Source organism: Pectinophora gossypiella, chromosome 9, assembly GCF_024362695.1.
Source record: "Pectinophora gossypiella chromosome 9, ilPecGoss1.1, whole genome shotgun sequence".
In the NCBI taxonomy this organism is placed as follows: Eukaryota; Metazoa; Arthropoda; class Insecta; order Lepidoptera; family Gelechiidae; genus Pectinophora; species Pectinophora gossypiella.
The window spans coordinates 15,336,990-15,359,974 of record NC_065412.1 but is presented as its reverse complement, the minus strand read 5'-3'; the positions used below and the strand labels follow the sequence as shown (position 1 = coordinate 15,359,974).

General features: G+C 37.9%; 1 protein-coding gene across 3 annotated transcripts; it reads left to right on the top strand.

Moving 5' to 3' along the window:
- The first annotated feature begins 1,739 nt into the window (after positions 1-1,739).
- LOC126369680 (lachesin-like) lies at positions 1,740-21,618 on the top strand. 3 transcript variants are annotated; one of them, XM_050014239.1, is made up of 10 exons: positions 1,743-1,876; positions 5,913-6,010; positions 7,572-7,779; positions 8,098-8,253; positions 14,475-14,603; positions 15,779-15,913; positions 16,990-17,139; positions 19,213-19,290; positions 20,649-20,744; positions 21,237-21,618. In XM_050014239.1, the coding sequence occupies exons 1-10, from the start codon at positions 1,819-1,821 to the stop codon at positions 21,254-21,256; spliced, it is 1,128 nt and encodes a 375-aa protein (XP_049870196.1). In that variant the 5' UTR covers positions 1,743-1,818; the 3' UTR covers positions 21,257-21,618. The 3 variants fall into 3 exon arrangements, with proteins under 3 accessions (XP_049870198.1, XP_049870196.1, XP_049870197.1); XM_050014240.1 differs by lacking the exon at positions 1,743-1,876 and adding an exon at positions 3,772-3,886; XM_050014241.1 differs by lacking the exon at positions 8,098-8,253 and having other exon boundaries at positions 1,740-1,876.
- Positions 21,619-22,985: the final 1,367 nt, after the last annotated feature.

Below are 22,985 nucleotides of genomic sequence, written 5' to 3'. Positions count from 1 at the left end.
AAGAAGATAATTGCATCCTACAAAAAGAAATCTTGTAAAAAAAAATTATCGACATTAATTGTAAGTAAATTTAATTTTATCGACATATTACTAAAGTGAAACCCAACACTAGGCAATGAAAAACTTGTGACAACCTACGAAATTACGAAACAATTTTTGTATATGCGTCTTTGTCTAACATTACGCCGGTTCCGTAAGATAAAGTAGAGCAGAATTATAGAGTTCTGTTGCTATTTTAGCCTTCCTTCTATGCTTTAGTTATTGTTCTGAGAGTCTATTACAAAGCCATACTAGGACTCCTGTCCTCCACCTCTGAATAGTACTGACAGTTACTGCTGCCGTCTGTTAGGTTCCAGGTTACAGTCCCACACGGTCCAGGTTAAGTGCTTACATTATAAAGACCAAATGAATAGAGGTTCTTAAACTACGCGAAGCCAAGATAAATCTTGGGATCCCGTAAAAAATGCGGTACAACTAAGTATTGATCTTATAATAACCTCGCCTGTCTTTCGAACTGTAAGATGTCAACTTACACGAATGATGCCCCCACCGGGAATCGAATCCAGAACTTCCGGATCTTAAGCTTCTCGCTCAGTCGCTGGACCATCGTTATACAGATAAAAGGTTTTTAATACCAACTTATCTTTTTATTATTAATCTATTGAAGAGGAAACAACTTTAGTGGTGCTTAAATAGAATAAGAAGATCTAATAATAATATACAGGGTGTATCGTAACACATACGTATGCAGACTATGATTCTGAGTTGATATCAAGTGGAATTTTTCGTCTCAAAATTCATGATTTTTTTAGTTATTTTCAGATCTATACTTTTGCGCCGGAAAATTCCACTGAATATTAACTCAGAATAATGAGCTGAGCATCCCTCTCACTATTCGTTACGATGTCAGTTACATCCCGTACAAGTACTTACATACAAGTAGGCACGGGTGTTAGTGACACCGTAACGAATTCTGAGAGAGATGATTCAGACCATGATTCTGAGTTGATATCAAGAGGAATTTCCTGTCAGAAAATTAATGATTTTTTTAAAGTTTTTTTAATTTTTTTTTTATTTTTTTGAGAATAGGCCTGGCGGTTCAGAGGGGAAATGCTGCCAGCGTTTTGGGCGCTCTGCCTCAGTGTGGCGCACTGGAGGAGGTTTTCTATTTATAATTAGCTCGTGTTGTTGTTTTTGTAATTTTTGTATTGTAGGATAAAATTAAATGGATATTAAACTACACTTGTAAATTTATTTTCTTTGCCATACTTTTGCGACGGAAAATTTCACTTGATATCAATTCAGAGTTTCATCATCCCTCAAAGTTTTCGTTACGATAATGTCACTAACACCCTGTATTTAAATACTTAGGCCAAAGATACATGGCGCTGTGTGCCTACTCCAAAACAATATTTCCAAGATTAAATTACAAACGCGACTGGAATTTTGTCATATCATAAAAGTTTGGATTTGGGGTTGCTACAAGTAAAAAGTACGAACTTAATTTCGCACATGCGCAGTACTGTCTTACAGAATCCTCTTTTGAGCTATCAGTTGAGCTCGCAAGTTTGGTCGGAACGCTCCTGTGGTATTACCTCTCCGTAAATCCGGCACGAATCGAAAAACTTTTGAAATTCGAACATTTTTCAAATTGTTATTCTTTTTTCAATTGTTGTTTTTATTTAAGTGTTAATTAAACTATTACATCAGTATTTTCATTGATGAATGATGAAGAGTTGCTTCATATTATCATAAAGTTTTTAAATCATGTGAAACTAGTGTTTTAGTTTGCATCAGTGAAGTTTTTTATCGAACAAAATGAATGTGATCAAGTTTATAGTGACGTCATCTCTACTTTGTATCGTCCAGTGTAAAGGTGAGTGTTTTAATTAAGTACTTATTAACTTTTGGGACGCCGGAACGCAGATCTCAACCAGACACAATGTAAAGTCTATTGTGTCTGGTATCTCGGCGGATGAACGGTTAATTAATAACTAAATAACCCACTTTAGAGACACTTTAGGCTAAATAAGATAAGATAAGAACTAAATATGTGCTTCGGAAAGCATATTAAGTAGTAGGTGCCGGCTAGCCCAAACACCTCCATTAACCCGCTGCGGAGCAGAAGTATGGTCAACAACGCCTCAATGAAACTATATGGGACAATTATATGGGACTTAAACATTGCTGCCGAGGTATACACCTCTGCCTACCCCTTTGAGGAGACAGACGTGTTATGTTTTGTTAATTCTTGTTTAAATTATATAAAGTGTCTTTGACACTAACATTTGATTTGGATTTCATAATATGAAAGGTGGATAGTCGGTTATACCAAAAGTTTGGAAACGTTTGTGCTAGATTATTTAAAGTCCATCACTGATATATGTACAATTCAACGTTTCAAAAGCTCCTAAGATGGTGCTTAAAATCACCAAAAAGTCACATCTGTTAAGTTTGTCAAAATCAGTTTTTGGTACTTACCGGTTTGGTTTTTATACTGAACAAAAACCTGTGTGGAGGTTGGTTTAGCAACAGTAAGAGACGTAACCCGAAGGTGACGCTAGGTATAAGTTATTCCGATTTTATTTGGAGATATTTTGCCTATTCTTAGTTTATGCTCGGTATAAAATTACACCACGTTTGTTTGTAAGCCCGTTAGACACAAATTATTATCTTAAGGAGGCTCGTAGCAATTGTGGTAGTATTTGCTACGAAAATCGTAGCAACGTAGCAATGCGTCGTGACGAAGTTTAATAATTTTAATCCTGCAGGTCTAACATTGCCAACGTGATAAAATTATCGATCGATTCAATACATTTTATCGAAATCGATAAGTTTGTTATTTTCCCTAACATGCGTGCCATGTGATTTTGTTTGTATTTTGACAGTAAGACGTGACTTCTTGTGTGCAACATACCAATCTACAAAACAACATAATTAGTATATCGTCAGAATCGATAAAATGGCCATGATAAAATTTTATCACGTTTGTTAGACCTAATGTTTTTATTTTTATTCCAACACAATCACGCCTTATTCCTATAGGAGTAATCGCAGATCGTTTAGATCCAAACATAAATTCTAAACTATTACGAGAATCATCGGTTTAGGTCTGAGCGGGGAATCAAACCTGCGATCTCTCACAGTGAGATTTAAAAGTTATTACAACTGGGCTACCAGGGCTCCATTATAATGGTCTATTATGATGATTTATATACTCCACAAAATTTGATTTTGAAAATACCCTGATCCTACAATATTCTTACCTTTTCCCTCTTATTGGTAAAATATATTTCAGTGATTTTGCCTATTCGAGCCACGTCCGAATGTTAGTCGGATATCTAGAATACCCTGTCTGAACTATCAATTCCATCGTAGTATGGAAATTAAATGGTTGCCTTGCATTGGTAAGGCACTCACGTGTATATACATATATATAATATCGACCATAACTTAGTACAACTTAGTGATTATATTTCGATAAATATAACACATAAACAGCGTATATACGTCCCACTGCTGGGCACAGGCGTCCCCTCAATCGACTGGAGGGAACTATGGAGCTAAATAAAATCGACCCGGTAGAAGAGCCGTGGTGGCCGTGGTAGAACGCTTGCTTTTCACTTAGAGGTCGCAGGTTCTAATCCAGCACAGGCCTAAACCAATGATTGTCGACTTTGTTTTCGAATTCACGTTCGGATCATAAATGAATATCACGTGCTCAGCGGTGAAGGAAAACATCGTGAGGAGACCCACATTCCCGAGAAATGCATTTTCGGAGGTATGTGATCTAACCTGTATTGGGCTGGATTTCCTTTCGCGGGTTGGAAGTTCAGACATGTAGTCACTTGTATAAAAAGCCGGACCTCTCAAATCTTCAGATTAGGTGAGCGGACCCTGTGAAAAACGGAATAATGCTAGGGGGACGATGAGTGTAATGGTTAACACGCTGCAACTGCAGGTTCAAGTCCTGTCCGAGTCACATTTCTTACGATTTATTTTTTTCTTTATGAGTTTCCCTAAGAATGAGTGCGTGCTATAAAAATAACAATCATATTTATGTATACTTACATGTACCAAATACACAAATTAATATTATTCCTACCTTTGCTGTTTTTATTTTTATTTTCAAAACAATTATACTTTTGTATAGAAGTCTAAATCGCAAATACGGCACAAACACAATTAATTTCAGGCTAATGAATGCCAAGTATAACGTAGGTAATTGTTTTTGTCTGGATATTAATTACTTTCCAAAAGATTAATGATTCAAGGAACATAACTTTTAGAGAAAGCGTACCTCTAATTATTCAGGTAACAAAAACAATAACATAACATTGTTTGAGGTTTACGCGGCTATCATCATAATTAAAACACATAATACCGTGTTCTTACCGCGAAATATCGGGAGTTTCATATCCCTTTATTTTGATTAACGCGGTAAGAACCCGGTATTACGTATTTTAATAACATAACACACATAAACAGACTCCCCTCAACCAAGCGGAGGGGGTATAGAGCATACTCCACAATAAATAATAGCATTGACATATTTCATCTTAAGCACAATAAATTTAGTGTCTGCCCACAAAGCGTTAAAACAGATGTAACATCAACTTTTCTTTTTAGTACTTATTACTTACTTAGTTATTGTTAATTATTTATTTATTACTTGGGTCTACTTCTCAGTGATGTATGTATTATTTATAAGTGGAGACTTCATTGGTACAAACTATTTGCATTTTATAAATTGTTATTTAAGCTGTTTGTTTCCCGATTTGAAATAAATAAATAAACTACGCTGCACCACTGCGGGTTGGTGAAAGTCTTTTGGACTAGTAGGCTTAACGTGTCTTCCGAAATGCCAGACACAAAGTAATCTTCTTCTATCGTGTGGGTTGTGAGGTGGAGTACTAACCTCATCGACCCTGGTGTCAGGGTTACTATTGAGCCAAAACAAACAAAGTAATTATTTTGATATTTCCGGGCTCGAACTCCGGTAAAGGCTCTAAGCCACTGAATTCGACTTTATGAGTTTCAATTCATGTTTGGATCACAGATAATTCATGTTTGGATCACAAAAATCACTTTGTGATCCCTAGTTTGGTTAGGACATTACAGGCTGATCACCTGATTGTCCGAAAGTAAGATGATCGGTGCTTCGGAAGGCACGTTAAGCCGTTGGTCCCGGTTATTACTTTCTGATGTAAGTAAGTAGTCGTTACATGAGCCATGTCAGGGGCCTTTGGCGGCTCAATCGTAACCCTGACACCAGGGTTGATGAGGTTGGTATTCTACCTCACAACCCACACGATAAGAAGAAGAATTAAAAAGTTGCAGCATGTATTATTTCATCATCTGCCTAGCGTCAACCCGTTTTCACAGGGTCCGCTTACTTATCCAATTTTTAAGAGTGTTCCTGACATATGCCAAAACACGAGTTTTGTCGCTTGGAGGCAAGGCTTTATCTGGAGGGTGATAACTAGAAACTAATGACTAACTGATAACACTGACTAATGAATAAGTAATGTGAGTAATCGTTACATGAGCCATGGGTGTGGCCTTTGGTGGCTCAATCATAACCCTGACACCAGGGTTGATGAGGTTGGTATTCTACCTCACAACCCACACGATAAGAAGAAGATAGATAATTAATATCACGTGGTTTTCAGGATTTGTGCCCGGTAATGGGCTTGCCCTTTATTACGTGGGTTTTACAAGGGAAATCCTTTTACAAGCACCAGCTCCCTTAAAATACACTTGTATCACAATGTTAGCCTGTAAATAATTTTTTTGTTTTGTTTTGTGTTTTAAGTGGAGAAATAAACCTTTTTTTAAACCTCTACCTACCCCTCTGGGGATACAAGCGTGATGCTGTTATGTTTATTCTAAGTAAGTGCTATTGATTCCAGACGACCCTATGTTCTCTGGGGAGGGGTCCAATGTGACCGTGGTGGTGGGGAGAGATGCAACACTGGTATGCACCGTGGAGAACCTTCACAGCTACAAGGTGAGCCCAATAGCAGTCATCATCATCATCATCAGCCCATTAACGTCCCCACTGCTGGAGCACGGGCCTTCCCTATGGATGGATAGGGAGATCGGGCCTTAAACCATCACGCGGGCCCAGTACGGATTGATGGTTATTAACGACTGCTAATGCAGCCGGGACCAACGGCTTAACGTGCCTTCCGAAGCACGGAGGAGCTCGAGATGAAAACTTTTTTTTTGTGGTCACCCATCTTATGACCGGCCTTTGCGAAAGTTGCTTAACTTTAACAATCGCAGACCGAGCGCGTTTACCGCTGCGCCACCGAGCTCCTCAATTTTTACATACTTACTAAAATATATTTTTTATCGAATGTCTGATTTTAAAACCACTGCAACCTGCCAAGGAAAAGTGGCTGCAAGAAAAATCTCGGCACAGGACCTTACACGTTCTTAAACGATTGTTCTTTGGCCAGTTCGAACTACAAAGTAAATTGTTTGATTAGTTTGATTAATTTTTACACCAGCGTAAGCAGAGATTATGAAATTCTATATGCTTCGATCCTGACGCACTTCTCTTGCTTCTTCCACGTTCATCAATCGTTTCATACACGCACGTCAGTGCAGAGTTGAGCCCAATGATACCTATAATGCTAATTGTAATTAATGTTTTGAAAAAGCAGTGAAAAACCACCTCCTCCAGCCAACATCAGAGCCACGCAGTGGCATATATATGCTCTAGACCCCTTCTTATTGTTTTTGTGGGGAGGTTGCTGCCCAGCAGTGGGATGTATGTAGCTAATGTATAGTCATCGTAAACATAGGCTGTTGAGCCTAAAAAACCAGAAATTATGGTTCATCATATAATATCTACGGACTTCAACACGAAATATGGCTTTGATATCAATCACGAACGTACAAAAAACCTTTTTGAAAAAAAAAAACAAACGCAAACGTTAGACTCGAAAAGCGCTTCCAATTTGAATACCAAGCTATGAATATTTGAGTTGACACGTATATCTCATACAAATATGAGAGCAATAGTGCTAGTACGAGAGTTGGTGGAAAATGAATCATTCGACACAATCAATACGTGACGGTAGGTGCCGACGTGAAGATCGCAATTTCTACAAACTCACTTTGTCAGTAAAGGAAAGGCGATGTTCACTTATTCAGCTGGCGATAATGCTGTTTGGCCTCCTATTATGATGCCGCGGGAGCACAGCCTATGGGACCGAAATATGCACAAAATGATCATATAATATAAAGCAACGGTATTATAAAACTTTCCACATTCGTTGCTTCTTTGGTATCGCGCAACCATAACCAGGGCTTGTGTTACTACGCAATGAATAACGGTTAAATCAATGTAGCGGTCTAGCCAGAAATATCAGAAATGAGCGGCCGCTTCACTTCACTTCACGTCGATGTGAGTTAATAGCCAACATGTAGACTCGTGTAATTTAATGTTGAGTGCATACGAGTATCTCTTTATTTCTTTGATCTGTGGTCAGGTTAGTGGAATTCAGTGCTACTGTATCTTGTTACCTTATAAAAAATATACAAATCAAGACATTTCCCAGGTGGCGTGGCTGCGCGTGGACACGCAGACAATCCTGACGCTGGGGCCACATGTAATCACGAAGAATCACAGGGTGGGGGTGGCCCGTCTGGACCCGCAATCGTGGGCCCTCACAGTGAGGGACGTGAGGCCCTCTGATGGCGGGAGGTACATGTGCCAGATCAACACGGAACCCATGATCACGCAGACACATATCTTGCAGGTTTCAGGTAATATAATATATTTTAAATTCGTCCCCCTGCGTCCCCATCCGTACCCTCAGTAGGCTTCAATGTAGAGCAGCTTGGTGGAGTATGCTCCGTACCTCCACCTGTTGATTGAGGGGAAGCCTGGCGCTTCAGCCAAGTTGCAAACGATTCTGATAAAAATGTATGGGTGTGAATCCACTCACACTGTTTCTTATTCTATCATTCATGGGTTTGACATGTCACCTTATGTCAATCCCATACATTTTTATCACTGTCACTGTCGATTGTCATAATCGTTTGCAACTTAGCTAGGGCCTGATAATGGTATTCTGCCGGCAGTACCACCAGATATAGAAGACAGTAGCAGCAGCGGGTCGGTGCTGGTGCGCGAGGGAGACCACGTGTCCCTGCACTGCGCAGCCTCGGGCATACCACCGCCAGCCATCACCTGGCGCAGAGAAGATAACAGCCCCATCACACTAGCTACACACACAGGTAGCTAAATAACAGCACACAATACTGCCTAAGCCAAGTTGCAAGCGATTATGACAATAAATAGTGACAGTGATAAAAATATTATAAGGTGACATGTCAATCCCATACATTTTTATATGTCACCTTATGTCACCCTATGTCAATCCCATACATTTTTATCATTGCCACCTTATGTGACCCTGACAACTTTCATACCTTTTATCACATGTCACATTATGTCAATACCATACATTTTATATGTCACTGTCGATCGTCATAATCGTTTGCAACTTGGCTAACCAGACACACAGAACAAACTTATATAGTCGTTACAATAAACCTGACTCTGTTTCAATAGTAACCCTGACTCAATAGTAACCCTGAAACCAGGCTTGATGATGTCGGCCATTAATCTCACAACCTACACGAGAGAAGAAGGAGTTAACAAGAGCTCACAACTATATTACCACTAGGGGTATTCAAAAGTACTACCTTCGCAAGATGAGCGGACGACCCGAGTTAAATATATTATATTTAAATCAGACAACATGGTTCATACAATATTATACAGGGCGTTAGTGGCATCGTAACGAATACCGAGGTAGATTATTGAGTTAATAAAAAAAATAAATAAAATAAAATAATTTTTATTACGGGTAACTTAGACCCAGGTTGTTAGTAACAATGACTCAATAGACTCAATGATTAATATCGCGTGGAATTTTCAATTGTATACTTATGCGATGGAAAATTCGACTTGATATTTAACTTAGAATAATGAACTGAATCATCCCCCTCAGTATTCGTTACGATGTCAGTTAGACCCCGTACAGATAGGCATACGAGTAAGGATGAGTCAGCCCATGATTGTGAGTTGATATCAAGTGAAATTTTCTGTCTGAAAATTCATGAAAGTTTAAGTGTTTTGTTTATTATCTTCAGTTCCATACTTTTGCGACAGAAAATTCCACTTGATATTAACTCAGAATTATGGTCTGAATCATCCCTCAAAGTTTTCTTTACTATGTCACTAACATCCTGTTTACTTAAAAAAGAAGAGAAAAAAGAAATATAATACCTTAACCTAATAATAATAATCACTATAAAAAAAAAAATTACGGGTAACTTAGACCCAGGTTGTTAGTAACAATGATTTCTTACTCACTAATATTAGTATTACATAGATACACAATACACACACATACACAATAAAATTGAAATAAAAATAAGACATTTATTTACTGCTCCTGTACAAGTGACTCGTGGAGCAATGAGTCATGTACGGACAGTCCAGCCTACTTACAATCATGCTCAGGATACTGTTGGGGCTGGCGCGGATCCTACGAGTCAGTGATGTGCATCGTTTACGCATTGTGGTGTAAAAGCAGTCGACCCGCGCCTCAGCGAACATCCCTGACGCGCTGGAACGCCGCGGCAGCCCCATCAGCACCCTGAACGCGTTGTTATATACTATAGAAATGCAATAAAGAGTATACAAACAAACAAGTGCAAATATAATTTATTAGTATATTTCTGATATTTGCTGTCTATCCTTAGCATTGTAGGCAAGTATTCCCATGCTGCACTATTCCGCTATAATATATAATATTAAATAGCTCCTATACTTAAAGGTTGCCTGGAAAAGATTGCTACTTAGCAATAAGGCCGCCTATTGTACTCATTCTATTTCTCTTTTGTTTTGTATTTTGATTTTTCCTGTTTGTGCAATAAAGCATTTGTTATGTTATGTTAAGTATATCTATCGTAAAACCGACAGAGAGAGAGTGTAGTTGCTTCTAAAATGATTTTATAATATGATGGATTATAATGCCTGTCACCATACAGTTCATAATATCCATCTTAAGAATGTGTGTGTCCTATGCTTACAAAGATAAGGTACTTAATGAGTACTTTGTCACAGCTTCATACATATCCTGTGAAATATGCTAATTACGTGCGCCCTGTAACTTTGTACGACAAAGTTCCTACCTACTTAATACCTTTGAATAAATTATTAATTATTCAATAATATAATTATTGGTATGACGTAAGTTTTTTAATGAAAATTATGCCATTTTTACCGACTTCAAAAAAGGAGGAGGTTCTCAATTCGACCGTATATTTTTTTTTTTTTTTTTTTTTTTTTTTTTTTTTTATGTTTGTTCGGGCATATCTTCGTCGTATATGAACCGATTTTGATAATTCTTTTTTTGTTTGAAAGGAGATATACCCAAGGGGGTCCCATGTCAAGGAAGTCAGGATCTGATGATGGAAGACCAGAGAAATCGAGGGGAATTTTAAAAAATCGTAGGAGCGACTAGTGCGTTTGTAAAGTCATATTGATCGGATCGATCTTTAGGCTTCGGGAAAACTTCCCGACCTTCGAAAACTGGTCAGCATCAGGGAGATACCCTATGGCCTGGCAAAACTATACAACCTGGAGCAATTTTTCTTTCACGAAACGTATTTAAATCTTGATCAAATTCAATCGCCGGTGCAAAAAAACAAAATGGCGGAAAAAAAAGATGGCCGCCATACAAAATTTTGTCGATTTTGGAAGAAGCCCGTTTGGGTAAAAATAATGTATGGGGCGCTTACTCAAAACGTCATGTAGAGTACGGAAATACTTTCTGGTCACCAAAAACTGCTCCGCATCAGAGAGATACTCTACGGCCTGGCAAAACTATCGCACGTGAACCAATATTTCTTTCAGAGCACTTATTTAAATCTTGGTCAAATTCCATAGCGCGTAAAAAAAAACAAAATGGCGGAAAAACAAGATGGCCGCCATACACAATTTTGTTTTTTCAGAAAATGTCTCGGGATATAAAATATATATCGGGGTTGTGATCGGATCGTCATGTTAAGTATGGAAATACTTCCCGATTTTCGAAAACTGCTCCGCATCAGGGTGACACCCTACGGCCTGGCGAAACTATCACACCTGAACCAATTTTTCTTTCACGAAACCTATTTAAATCTTGGTCGAATTTAATGGCCGGTGAAAAAAATACAAAATGGCGAAAAAACAAGATGGCCGCCATACAAAATTTTGTTTTTCCAGAAAATGTCTTGGGGGTAAAAATGATGTATAGGGGTGTGATCGGAACGTCATCTTTGAAAACTGCTCCCAATCAGAGAGACATCCTACGGTCTGGCAAACCTATTGCACCTGGATTTTGTTTGTTTCCACGACACCCATTTAAATCTTGGTCAAATTCTGTCGCCGGTGAAATAAAACAAAATGGCGGAAAAACAAGATGGCCGCCATACGAAGAGGGACAGTTTCGAATAAACAGGACACGCGAGCTGCTTTAGCAGCGAGCGAACCACGCGAAATCTACTGTATCTATATGTATGCGTGAGTGTGTATGATAGCAGCTTCCACTGACAACCACATGTGTGTATGTACACATACACATGTGTGTGTGTGTGTGTGTGCGTATGTGTGCGCGCGCGCGCGCGTGTGTGTGTGTGTGTGTGTGTGTGCGTGTGTCTGTGTGTGTGCGTGTATCTGTGTGTGTGCGTGTGTACGTGCGCGTGTGCTCGTGTGCGTTAGCGCGTGTGTGAGTGTGTGTGTGTAAACATGTTCATCAATAATAATTGTGATCACTACTAATAATATATTATATTATTATATATGAATATAAATCAGAAAATCTGTCTGTCTGCATCCTTGCTCGGTCTAACCATCACTTAAAATCGTAAAATAAAATAAAATTTTTAACAAAAAAAAAACCGACTTCAAACGCAAAACTAAAAAGCAATAAATAAATTTACTTCCCACAAAGTAATTAGTACGTATTTTCAATTAGTTAATTAATTTATAATTCTGAAGTCGGTGCCAAGTAAATGCTACAACAACCCTACTACAATATCAAATTACTATGTACACACAATATTGTTTAATACCTATATCAAAGCAATTGCAAAACAATGTCAAACAAAAAATTACAAAACAATCAGTATTAAAAAATATATGAATCGGTACTTCGTTGTAGCATTTCCTTGGCACCGGCTTCAGATTTATAAAATAATTAACTAATTGAAAATACGTACTAATTACTTTGTGGGAAGTAAATTTATTTATTGCTTTTTAGTTTTGCGTTTGAAGTCGGTTTTTTTTTTGTTAAAAATTTTATTTTTTGTCTACATCCTCGCCGGCCTAGATAAAATAGTTTACGCTTTTGTTAACGTAAACATTAGACTTAAATAGGTGTTTTATTCTCATCATCATCATCAATTTAAGAGCCACGCTCTTGTCGGTGTAGCATTTTCCATTCCAGTCTATCAAAGGCCAATTCCTTGACTTCCCTATAAGACACGACGTTTACACACACGGTGACACGGTGTTTTATTCTGTAAAGCATAAATAATTTAACACAGCATCTGTATCCCCGAAGGGGTAGGCAGAAGTGTTTAGTATGTGTGCCTTCCATCACATTTTATTTGTAAACATAATAAGTAGTACACACGATACAAATCTTATAAATATCTTTGAAAAACAATCGAATTTTTGACACACCAATATCGGTCAAATGTAGCAAAAAATAAGAACGACCCATTTGCCCATAGGTAGACCCAATCATCGCCAGATATATATGTTTAAGTCCCATAGGGGACGAGCCTATTGCCATTAACCGGAAATAAAAACATTATTCTATGATAAATATTGTAAATATTGCCGCAAATCCTGGAAACAACGTCATATTAAATTATCTTTATAATTCAAACATCAATTCAAACAGCTCAATAAAGTGGAATTCAGTGGTTAGAGTATAGAACTTTTTCCTATAAATACGCGTTCGAGCAAATCTTAAAACCACAAGTTTAAGTTTTACATATTTATTTAAGTATATTAACACCTAGATATAATATATACGTTTTGTTGTTGTAATTGTGAATGCAGTGTGTACCTATAATTGAGGCACATGTACATAAATTAACTTAAGACTTGAATTTTATAACTTTACAATATGTGTACTGTTGGTATACCTTCTAAATAAAATAAAAAAAATAAACCACTGAACGGATTTGCATAGAGTATAAAAATTGTATCTAGAAGAAACCCGATTAAGTTGTTAGGTAGTCATATAGAATCGCGTAATGAACTACAGAAAATTAGGTGACAGTTAATAAATCAAAGGCCTCAGGGAATAATTTATTTGCGCTTGACATTAAAATATTGGCATTAACCACGTGCCCACAATATTAGCTATTGAGTGGGTGTAGAAATATAAAATAATATGTACTTATGTCGCAGTCGGATTGTATAATCCGCTGTATTACATTACGGCTAGCCGTTTTCAAAAACAGGGCCGTTTTGTAATGCGGCGGCCGGCTACGAGTTCAAACCCCGGCGACGACAAATCGTTTTTAGCGTGGGGAGGTGTGGGTACTTGGTTCATCTTACGATGGATGTACGTCTGCCTACCCCATTGGGACATAGTCGTGAACTTATGTTGTATTGTGATTTTTTTACATAAGTAGACATTTTATTAAACAAAATAATATACAATCTATCACAATATTTAAAAATAATAATAATAAAAAAGCACATAATAACGGGTTCTTACCGCGTTTAAATGGACCGTTATTATGTGCTTTAATTATGATAATAACCGCGTAAACTTAAAACAATGAATAATAATAAAAAACAGAAAATACCTTAACTAAACATTGTAGCTGTAGCAGGGATCCCTGCTTAGTCAAACAGACACCAACTCCCGCCCTCGCCTCACCCGCCGCAAAGGTCCCCATGACACTCACAGCGTTGCCACGTTGAATGGCGATGGACAGCCTTTGCATCAGGTAGGACCTGGAGCGAGCACACATCCCCTCTGTCACAGACAAGCAGCAACGCAGCGTGTTTGTGTTACGGGGCTCTAATAGGCTCCTCTCTCGTACATCTCCGGTGCAAACGAAATAAAGAGTATAACGAATATTCGTCTCGCCTTTCTTATTTCTACAAAACCTATAACAATTTAATTTAGCTAGCTGGCTACGTCCATATTTTATGATAGGAAAATTGTAAAGTAGTAACCAAAAGAACCAACAGATGGCGCTGTTAACCAACGCCAAATAAAAGAGATACAAAAATGGGGTAACGACGAATGACGCATTTTATTTTCCCGCTCCCTAATAATTATTATATTCAACAAAGTCATACCAAATCTATAACCTATTTCTTCACCCTCTCTCGTAGATGTGTTGTGTTATGTAATATTGAGTACTGTCGGCAGTGGGCAAGTGGAGCGGGGAATGGTTGAACATGACGGCAGTGCAGAGGGACATGAGTGGGGCGTACCTCTGTATAGCCACCAACGGAGTGCCGCCCTCAGTCAGCAAGAGGATAATGCTCCACGTCCTATGTAAGTACGAACATACAACTTCTTTTAAGATTTTTTGACGTGACGTATAAGTAGTTTTTTCTTTTTTTTTTACATGACTTATTAATACTTATTATGTAATAACCAGTTTTACAGAAGCGACTGCCTGTCTGACCAGTTGGAAGGTCAGACAGGCAGTAGCTTCTGTAAAAACCGGACCCGTCAAATCTTCAGGTTATAGAGCTTGAGTATTTTGACCTCTTCCACACAAAGGGTAAAGTTCATCTTGACAATCCCTAAAATATATCTTTGTCTCCAAAGTTTTCTTTATAATTATAAATCATCCACAATTAAAAAACTTAAATACTATTCAGAAGAATGTTAACTACAAGCTAAAAGTTATTTTATTGTGGATAAGAAATATAAATTCCTTCTTAGCACTTTTTTTAACGTTACTTATTGTAGGTTTGCCGCAGATGGCATTAACTACTTGGCCGGACAAATAGGGAGCGCTGAGGGCTCTCACCCGGTACAAAATTTAAGATAACAGGCCTGGTGAGCGAACCTCGGCTCAGGACGTCGTCTGGGAGGATTACCTATAATCGACCCTAGTATGTCGATAGCGATAAGCGAGCTGAATGGGGGAAATAGTCGGTATCGGGGTCCTTGAGTGTTTGTTGTCGCGAGCTGATTGCAGCGCCGTCTTAAACTAGGCTGGGGCCCTTGGGCACACAAGAATTTAGGGCCCTTTTTAAAAGTAAAGAAAGCGAATTGGAAATTAAAAAAAGAAAAACACTTACATTTTTTACTAAGTACCTATAAACCCATTTATAGGTAATCAAATACAGCATAGGTTTTTGTTTTTGGAAAAGTTGCAGTCATCAATAATATAATGGCGTAGTAAATCTAACCTTCTGATAAGATTCCTGATTTATGGAAAAAATGTAATGTGCCCGACAAAAATGTTTTGAGAATAAATGTGTGAGAAAAATTGTGGATCCTTCGGGGACCCCAGAGAATGGGGGCCATGGGCACGGGCCCCGTGTGCCCTTATGGTAAAGACGGTAGCTGATTGGCCACCTCCATGGTGTTTGGTGAAAATCTCACAGAAACAGATTTTCAAAAAGGCGCTTGCGTGTTTTTCGCTATAAAGCGACGTTGTAGTTCGTAGATGTATATAGGTATTGGATTTGGAGTAAAAAATGACAACGTTCCAGGCAAACCATCAGTGAGAATGTCTCAGAAAATGATTGGTGGGTACGTCGGCGAGACAGTGACGATGCTGTGCAAGATTGAGACTTATCCCGTACCAGTAGTGTACTGGACGCATCTGGAGGGAAGACTGCATAATGGTGAGTTACTTTTATCATTGAGAGTTTTATTTTTTGTTACCTTCTGGGCGAGCTCCATCTTAGGCCTCGTCAATGCTTTCGGGCAAGTCTGGGGCCAAGAGCAAACTCATCAAAGGTAAAAAAAATGCCACTAGCACCGGCCAAGCGAGCAATTTTCTTCTTATAACAGGGGAGTTAAAAAAGCCACAAAAAGCAATTCATCTACAAAAGCAATAAGTATTGCTATTTGACAAATCACAAACAAGAAATTTTGAACAATTAAGTTTCACAATATACTCGTAAATAAATAGGCTTTACACTAGGCTTAAAAAAATCACTAAACTAAATAATTACATTCACATAATTTTTAAACTAATCACTTAGCCTAGGTTAAATTTTATTCCAAATTATTAGCATGTTTTGTGGAAGGCGATTGGGGCAACCACCGTTCTACACGCCCTATCTATGGAGTATTGAAGGCGATTACTCCACCGACAAAAGCGCAGCTCTTAAATTAATAAAGAGAGAGAGAGAGAGAGCATGTTTTGATGAACTGTCACCATGAAAAGTAAATATTTATAGGCGCCACGCATCGCCGGCGCGCGCAGGCCGCAATTGGCTCGTGAACTAGGTTCAAGACAAATTACTTAAATTCTGATTACTAAATAAAAACACATCTAAAACTAGCGAAAAGCATTTTCATTTGTCTATATAACTTATTTATGAATATTAAGCAAGAAAAACGTAATAATAAGTCCGACATTTTATCATTTTTTTCTATGACGTCATAGTGTGCTTTTTCAAACAAATTCCATAATAATAATTTCGTGTTTTGTAAAAAGTAATTGATTTGACTAGTTGAAAACGCTTATTACTGTGTGATCAAATATTCGAATCAGACGAAAGAAAGCCGGCGTCTAATTTCAAAATTCGAACGTATAAACTAAACTGATAAAAAAGATTCAAGACTAAACTATGTCCGAGGGTCGGGGGGAGGTAAACCTAGCTCAGACGCTGGCGGGGAGCGGAGAGTTGCCGTTCTATACGTAGTCGTCCTTATTCTATGCTGTCGCTACAGGCACTTCTTTACTCCACAGGTTCAAAGTACCAGATGAGTGTGTCGTCGAAGGGTTATAAGCATGAAGCCTCCCTGAGGGTGACCGAGCTGTCAAGAGATGACATTGGGCCGTATAGTTGTCACGCTGAAAACGCCCTAGGGTCTGCATGGGATGACATTACACTTTACAGTAAGTATTATCAGGTTCTCCTGTGTTTATCATAATGGGTTTTCATACATACATACATAAACTCATGTCCATTTCCCACCGAAACTGGATTTTTTTTTAAAAGGAAGGAAAACATGACACAGTAGGACTAGGGCCCTGTGCTGGGAGGTTTTCTGGCCACGTCTTTCCTTCAGCGTTACAGATTCCGATGTGGCAGTAGTTTTACAGCTGGTTACATAATATGTAATTTAATTTTTGACGTTCAAAAAGCGCTAACTTTGTAAGTATATAAATAAATAATTTTGATTTTTGAGCGAGGTAAGCAGAGACTATGGGATTCCATTTGCTTCGATCCTGATACACTTCTATTGCTTCCTCCACATTCATCAATCGTTTCATACACGCACGCCGGTTCAGAGTAGATCGTACTAAACCTTTTCTAAGGACATTTCCAATTTGGTCCATATATACGTACGTCCTTAGAAGGACGGCCTAGACCTAGAGGTCTTCCTCAGCCATCAATCTGGTTTCTCATATAATTTCATTAAAACTTACAATCAACGGGAAAAAGGCGTGATTTTATGTATGTATGTATTAACTTGGACTACATACATACACAACTTTCTAGTAAACAAACCGACACTGCGGGGCGGTTAGGGGCACGGGGGCACTAGTCTTTTTAAAATAATTATTAAAAAAAGATTTTTAATGATAAATGCAAGCCTAATTAAACCTACTTCCTCTTCTAATAATTAAGGAAGGTTGTTTAACAAGGGTTTTGGTAATGGAAGAAAAAGAAATATTTGCCTGAAATAATTAAGAAGTTTTTTTATTATAAATATATTTTTTAGAGTATACATTCTTAAATTATTATCTACTTAAGGGTAGGTTGGTTGGCCAATTACCTATAATCATTCATCCTTAGGTATATTTCTTATTTTACTAGATTGAGGTAAAGATAATAAAAAAATAGGATTGTTATCAATAACAATATAACGTCCTCGGTCTTCTTCTATCGTGTGGGTTGTGAGGTGGAATACCAGCATCATCAACCCTGGTGTCAGGGTTATAATTGAGCCGCCAAAGGCCCCTGACGTGACTCATGTAACGACTACATACTTACATCAGTAAGTAGTAACCGGGACCAACGACTTAACGTGCCTTCCGAAGCACGGATCATCTCACTTTCGGACAATCAGGTGATCAGCCTGTAATGTCCTAACCAAACTAGGGATCACAAAGTGATTTTTGTGACGTCCTCGGTGGTCTGATAGTTAGAGCGTTGGTATCTCGATCCGGACGTCCCGGGTTTGATTCTCGGTGGGAACATAATATAAAAAAGAACACTTTGGTAGTTTTGAAAATTTTCTTCGTTCTGATCTTTAGGAAATAAATATGATTTTGCAGTTACACGCTGCGTAAAGGGTTATAGTCTAAAAATATAACTAAAATAATTATGTTTGTTTATTTAAATATAGTATAGGGAACTGACGAAATTTAAAAACACTCAACAGTAGCGTAGCGACACATAATACTATAAATAGGCAGTTTTTATCCTCGGCAGGGTTGATAAGGTTGGATATGTTTTTTAGACCGGAAAAGATGGAGGGTTGATGAAGATTGCAAAGAGGCGACATAATACCCAGCGGCGGGATGATGCGAGCTGATGGATGATGATGATGATGTTCACAATTATACGAAATCCATTGTTTCATTCAATTCAATTTTATTGCACCAAAATAATCATCATCATCAATTTAAGAGCCACGCTCTTGTCGGTGTAACATTTTCCATTCCAGTCTATCAAAGGCCAATTCCTTGAGGGGAAGACCAAGAGGAGCTTACATGGACCAGATTAAAGGTTAACGTCGTGTCTTATAAGGAAGTCAAGGACCAAAATAATACATACATACATAAACTCACGCCCGTAATCCCTAATGGGGTAGGCAGAGCCACAAGTAATCAAAGACAACTTGCAGCCACTGTTGATACGATGAAAAAAAAGAAAGAAAAAAAGAAAAAAAAAGAAAGAAAAAGAAAAATAAAGATGAGGCTTTATTATTGTTATACATTAAACAAGTATTTTTCTTTCAGCTCTGGTTACGACTACGTTCACGTCGACTTCGGTAGAGACCACGAAACACGAAGTAATATCCACCACGGTTAATCCACGTAAGTATACTTTTAAGACAGTAGTTAAACAAAAACTTTACAAAAAAGGTTATTATAAAGTTAGTGATTATTTAGAAGATATGAATGGATGGGATTAACTGTCTGAGAACTGATATTAGGCAGCTAAATTACTCAATTGTATATCAATATTTTATGTTTATTTTTATTTTTTTAAAGAACGTCTAGGGCCCTGTGCCGAGGTTTTTCTTGCAGCTTCTTTTCCCCGGTTATACAGGTTGTGAGAAACTGCAGTAGTTTTAGGCGGATGAGACGTTCGTTATGTAAAAATTGACGATTCAAAGTGTAACTATGTTACCTACTGAATAAAGATATTTTTGAATTTGAATATATTATGAACCTGCTATATCAACCTCCTGTCCGGAAATAATATTTACAAGAGGAATATTTCTAATATGTGTATAAGTAGTTATATATAATAAACTTCCCACCGCATTTACAAATATGACCAAAGCTGCTCTTAAAGTTAATTTGACAAAATGGTTGCTACAACACTGCTTTTATAGTATTAACTAGTAATTCATTAATTAGAGTTTTACATTTTTAATTAGAGTTTTATTATTATTTTATTTTATGATTGATTTGTATTATATAATTCTTATGTAATTGTAGATGCATGTGTAGCATAACAGTATAATAATATGCATGCTTACTTGTAAGCTAAAAACACGGACTACTGTATACAATAACTGTAAATAAAGTTTTCTGGCAAATAAATTATTAAATCAAATCAAATATACTTTATTGCACAGAACTAAATTATATTATTATGTATCTTTTTTAAATTATTATCATTATTTTTTTAGTTTTTATTATTATTATTATTCTATTCTAGTTAAGCATTTTTTCTGATGAGGGACTGTCCAGGCTAAGGTGTCAAAAAACACATAGATGACTCTGTACAGAGTTGCTTTCTTTTAACTAATCTTCATCTAATTTCACGGATAACAGACATATGCATCTTTTATCTTTATGACACAATACATCATCCGCCCAATACATCATTCTGATCAAAAGAAAGCAATATAGGTAGCAACATAATTCTGTATCATAATCTGATCCGAATATCAATCAACATTTATTTTTATATATTATATGCATCTGCCATTACATTATATTTTAGTATAATTATGTACGCGAGAATTGAGAAATATGGAAATTAACATGTTAAATCTGTACAACGCCATCTATATTGATTTTGAAAAACCTACCCTGGCAGACGATATAAGTAGCACGCACGCACATGAAACACGAGCTTCAAGGCGTCATGCGATGCACCTTAACTACCCCGATTGGAAATATCGGAGCTTTTTTTTTATAAAGCCTTCTTGTATCCACAGATACGGAAAAGGATGAGGAGCGGACCCTGAAGAAAGACTTCTTCGATGAGGATAACTTTGTAGTTGTCCTCAGCCAACATCAAATGCAAAACTTAGGTAGGTACGTCCCCTGGATAAATACTGGGTGTTAGTGACACCGAACCGAATACTGAGGGGGATGATTCAGAATTTCAGACCATGATTCTGAGTCGATATCAAGTGGAATTTCCTGTCGGAAAATTCATGTTTTTTTCTAATTATTTTCAGTTCCATACTTTTGCGACAGAAAATTCCACTTGATATCAACTCAGAATCATGGTCTAAATCATCCCTCAAAGTTTTCGTTACGATACATTGTTTTAAGTTACGCGGTTATTATCACAATTAAAACACATAATAAGGGGTTCTTACCGCGTTTAAAGCAGGGATATCAGACTCCCGATATTTCGACACTATTGCAATATCGGGAGTCTCATATCCCTGCTTTAAACGCGGTAAGAACCCGTTATTATGTCTTTTCGTTACGATGTCACAAATACCTTGTGTATAATATCAAAAAACAAAAGAGATTGGAATAACACAGTTAATAACTGTACTTTCTTACTGCAGATGTATCACCAACGTCGTGACCAGAGGAGAGTCCAAATTGGACTTTATGGTCATCAGCAGCAAGGTTGCAAGTGTCTGTGCTTATTCTGTGTAGTTTCCTCATCATTGCGTATTAAGGGTTGAACCACAACTGACAGCACCGGGCCGCACTTTCCTATGCTTTATATCCTTTTATTTCGTGCGGTTGCTCTTATGCTCTTTCTCGCTCTAGGAAACGACGGTTGTGAGTGTCAGACAAGGATAGAAACATAGAAGAGTTCAATGCGGTGTGGTCAGATGTAATTCAACCTTAAAGGGACAGTTGTGAACTGTGAAAACAATAGTATTAAATACTTTAAGGTTAAGTGATATTGTTCAAAATAAAAGAGCTTCATAATGTTGATATGTTTATTTTATTTTCAAGGAGCTCAACTGCTTTCTTCCCGGACATTTGGTGAAAAGGAATTTTGTCCTTACTTAATGATATCACCAACCAAGAGACGGAGTATGATCCACACCGCCTTCGGTTGATTGAGGGGACTTTCGGTCTGTGTCCAGCTGTGAGATGTCATCATCATTTCCCGTTTTTCACAGGGTCCGCTTACGTAACCTGAAGATTTGACAGGTCCGGTTTTTTACAGAAGCGACTGCCTATCTGACCTTTCAACCCGCGAAGGGAAAACCAGCCCAATATAGGTTAAGTCACATACCTCCCAAAAAGGCATTTCTCGGGAAAGTTTCCTCACAATGTTTTCCTTCACCGCTGAGCACGTGATAATCATTTATGATCCAAACATGAATTCGAAAACCAATTCGACAATCCATTTAGGCCTGTACTGGATTCGAACCTGCGACCTCAAAGTGAAAGGCAAGCGTCCTAACAAATGGGCCACCACGCGGCATGTACGTGGGATGAATACATACAATACAATACCCGACAAAACGCTTTATTGCATAATATATAAACACAATACTAATATATACATATAGATTCGCGCACCGAGGGTTCCGCACAAATTGCCATCAGGGGTCAGGTAATTATCAGAACTTGAATACCAACCACCTAGGACCAGAGTGCTTATCCAGACAAATCAAACAAGTCCAAATTTAGAGGTCGTGCATCATTTTAATATCGAGCACCTATACTATGACCACCTGGTCATCATCAGACGCTGACTACCAACCACCTAGGGCCAGAGTGCTCATCAAGACTGATTAAATGAAACAAGCCCAAATTCGAGGGATTTTACTCTCTTTAATCGAGTTTCTATGACTATCTGGTCATCATCAGACCCTGGAACCTTTAATCATATCTGCGAACCTTCTCGCTAATATCAACAAAAAACTGCAACCGGGCTAGCTTAGCTGCAAGCGTCAAGGTCACGGGTTTGCCGATCAGATCGTGTAGTCTAATAGCAAATCGGCGGGGCGTAACCATGGTAACCACGATCTCGAACGAGTTGGTGGGGAGTAGCCATGGTAACCACAACGTGACCTTGACGTATCTAGCCCGATGGCATAGAATAAGGAATAACACTACGTGCCGATGGAAGGGATAATATAATAATTGCTAATAAGAATACAAATGGCGCTATGCAGATTTCCCTTCGCTTAGCCTTCTAATATCATGGATCATCATCACTAATTTAAGAGCCACGTTCTTGTCGGTATAGCATTCTCCTAACTCTCCATGCTACTTTTTAGGGAAAAATAGAGCAGTGGACAGAGTACTGCGGGGCGGAAGGCAAGAGGGAATATCATCAAATGATG

Bases quoted from the DNA above. Each gene is read 5' to 3' on its own strand.
- LOC126369680 (XM_050014239.1), top strand. From the start codon at position 1,819: ATGAATGTGATCAAGTTTATAGTGACGTCATCTCTACTTTGTATCGTC. The intron at 7,780-8,097 runs GTAATATAATAT...TTCTGCCGGCAG, and splicing joins ACATATCTTGCAGGTTTCAG to TACCACCAGATATAGAAGAC. The intron at 15,914-16,989 runs GTGAGTTACTTT...TTTACTCCACAG, and splicing joins GGAGGGAAGACTGCATAATG to GTTCAAAGTACCAGATGAGT.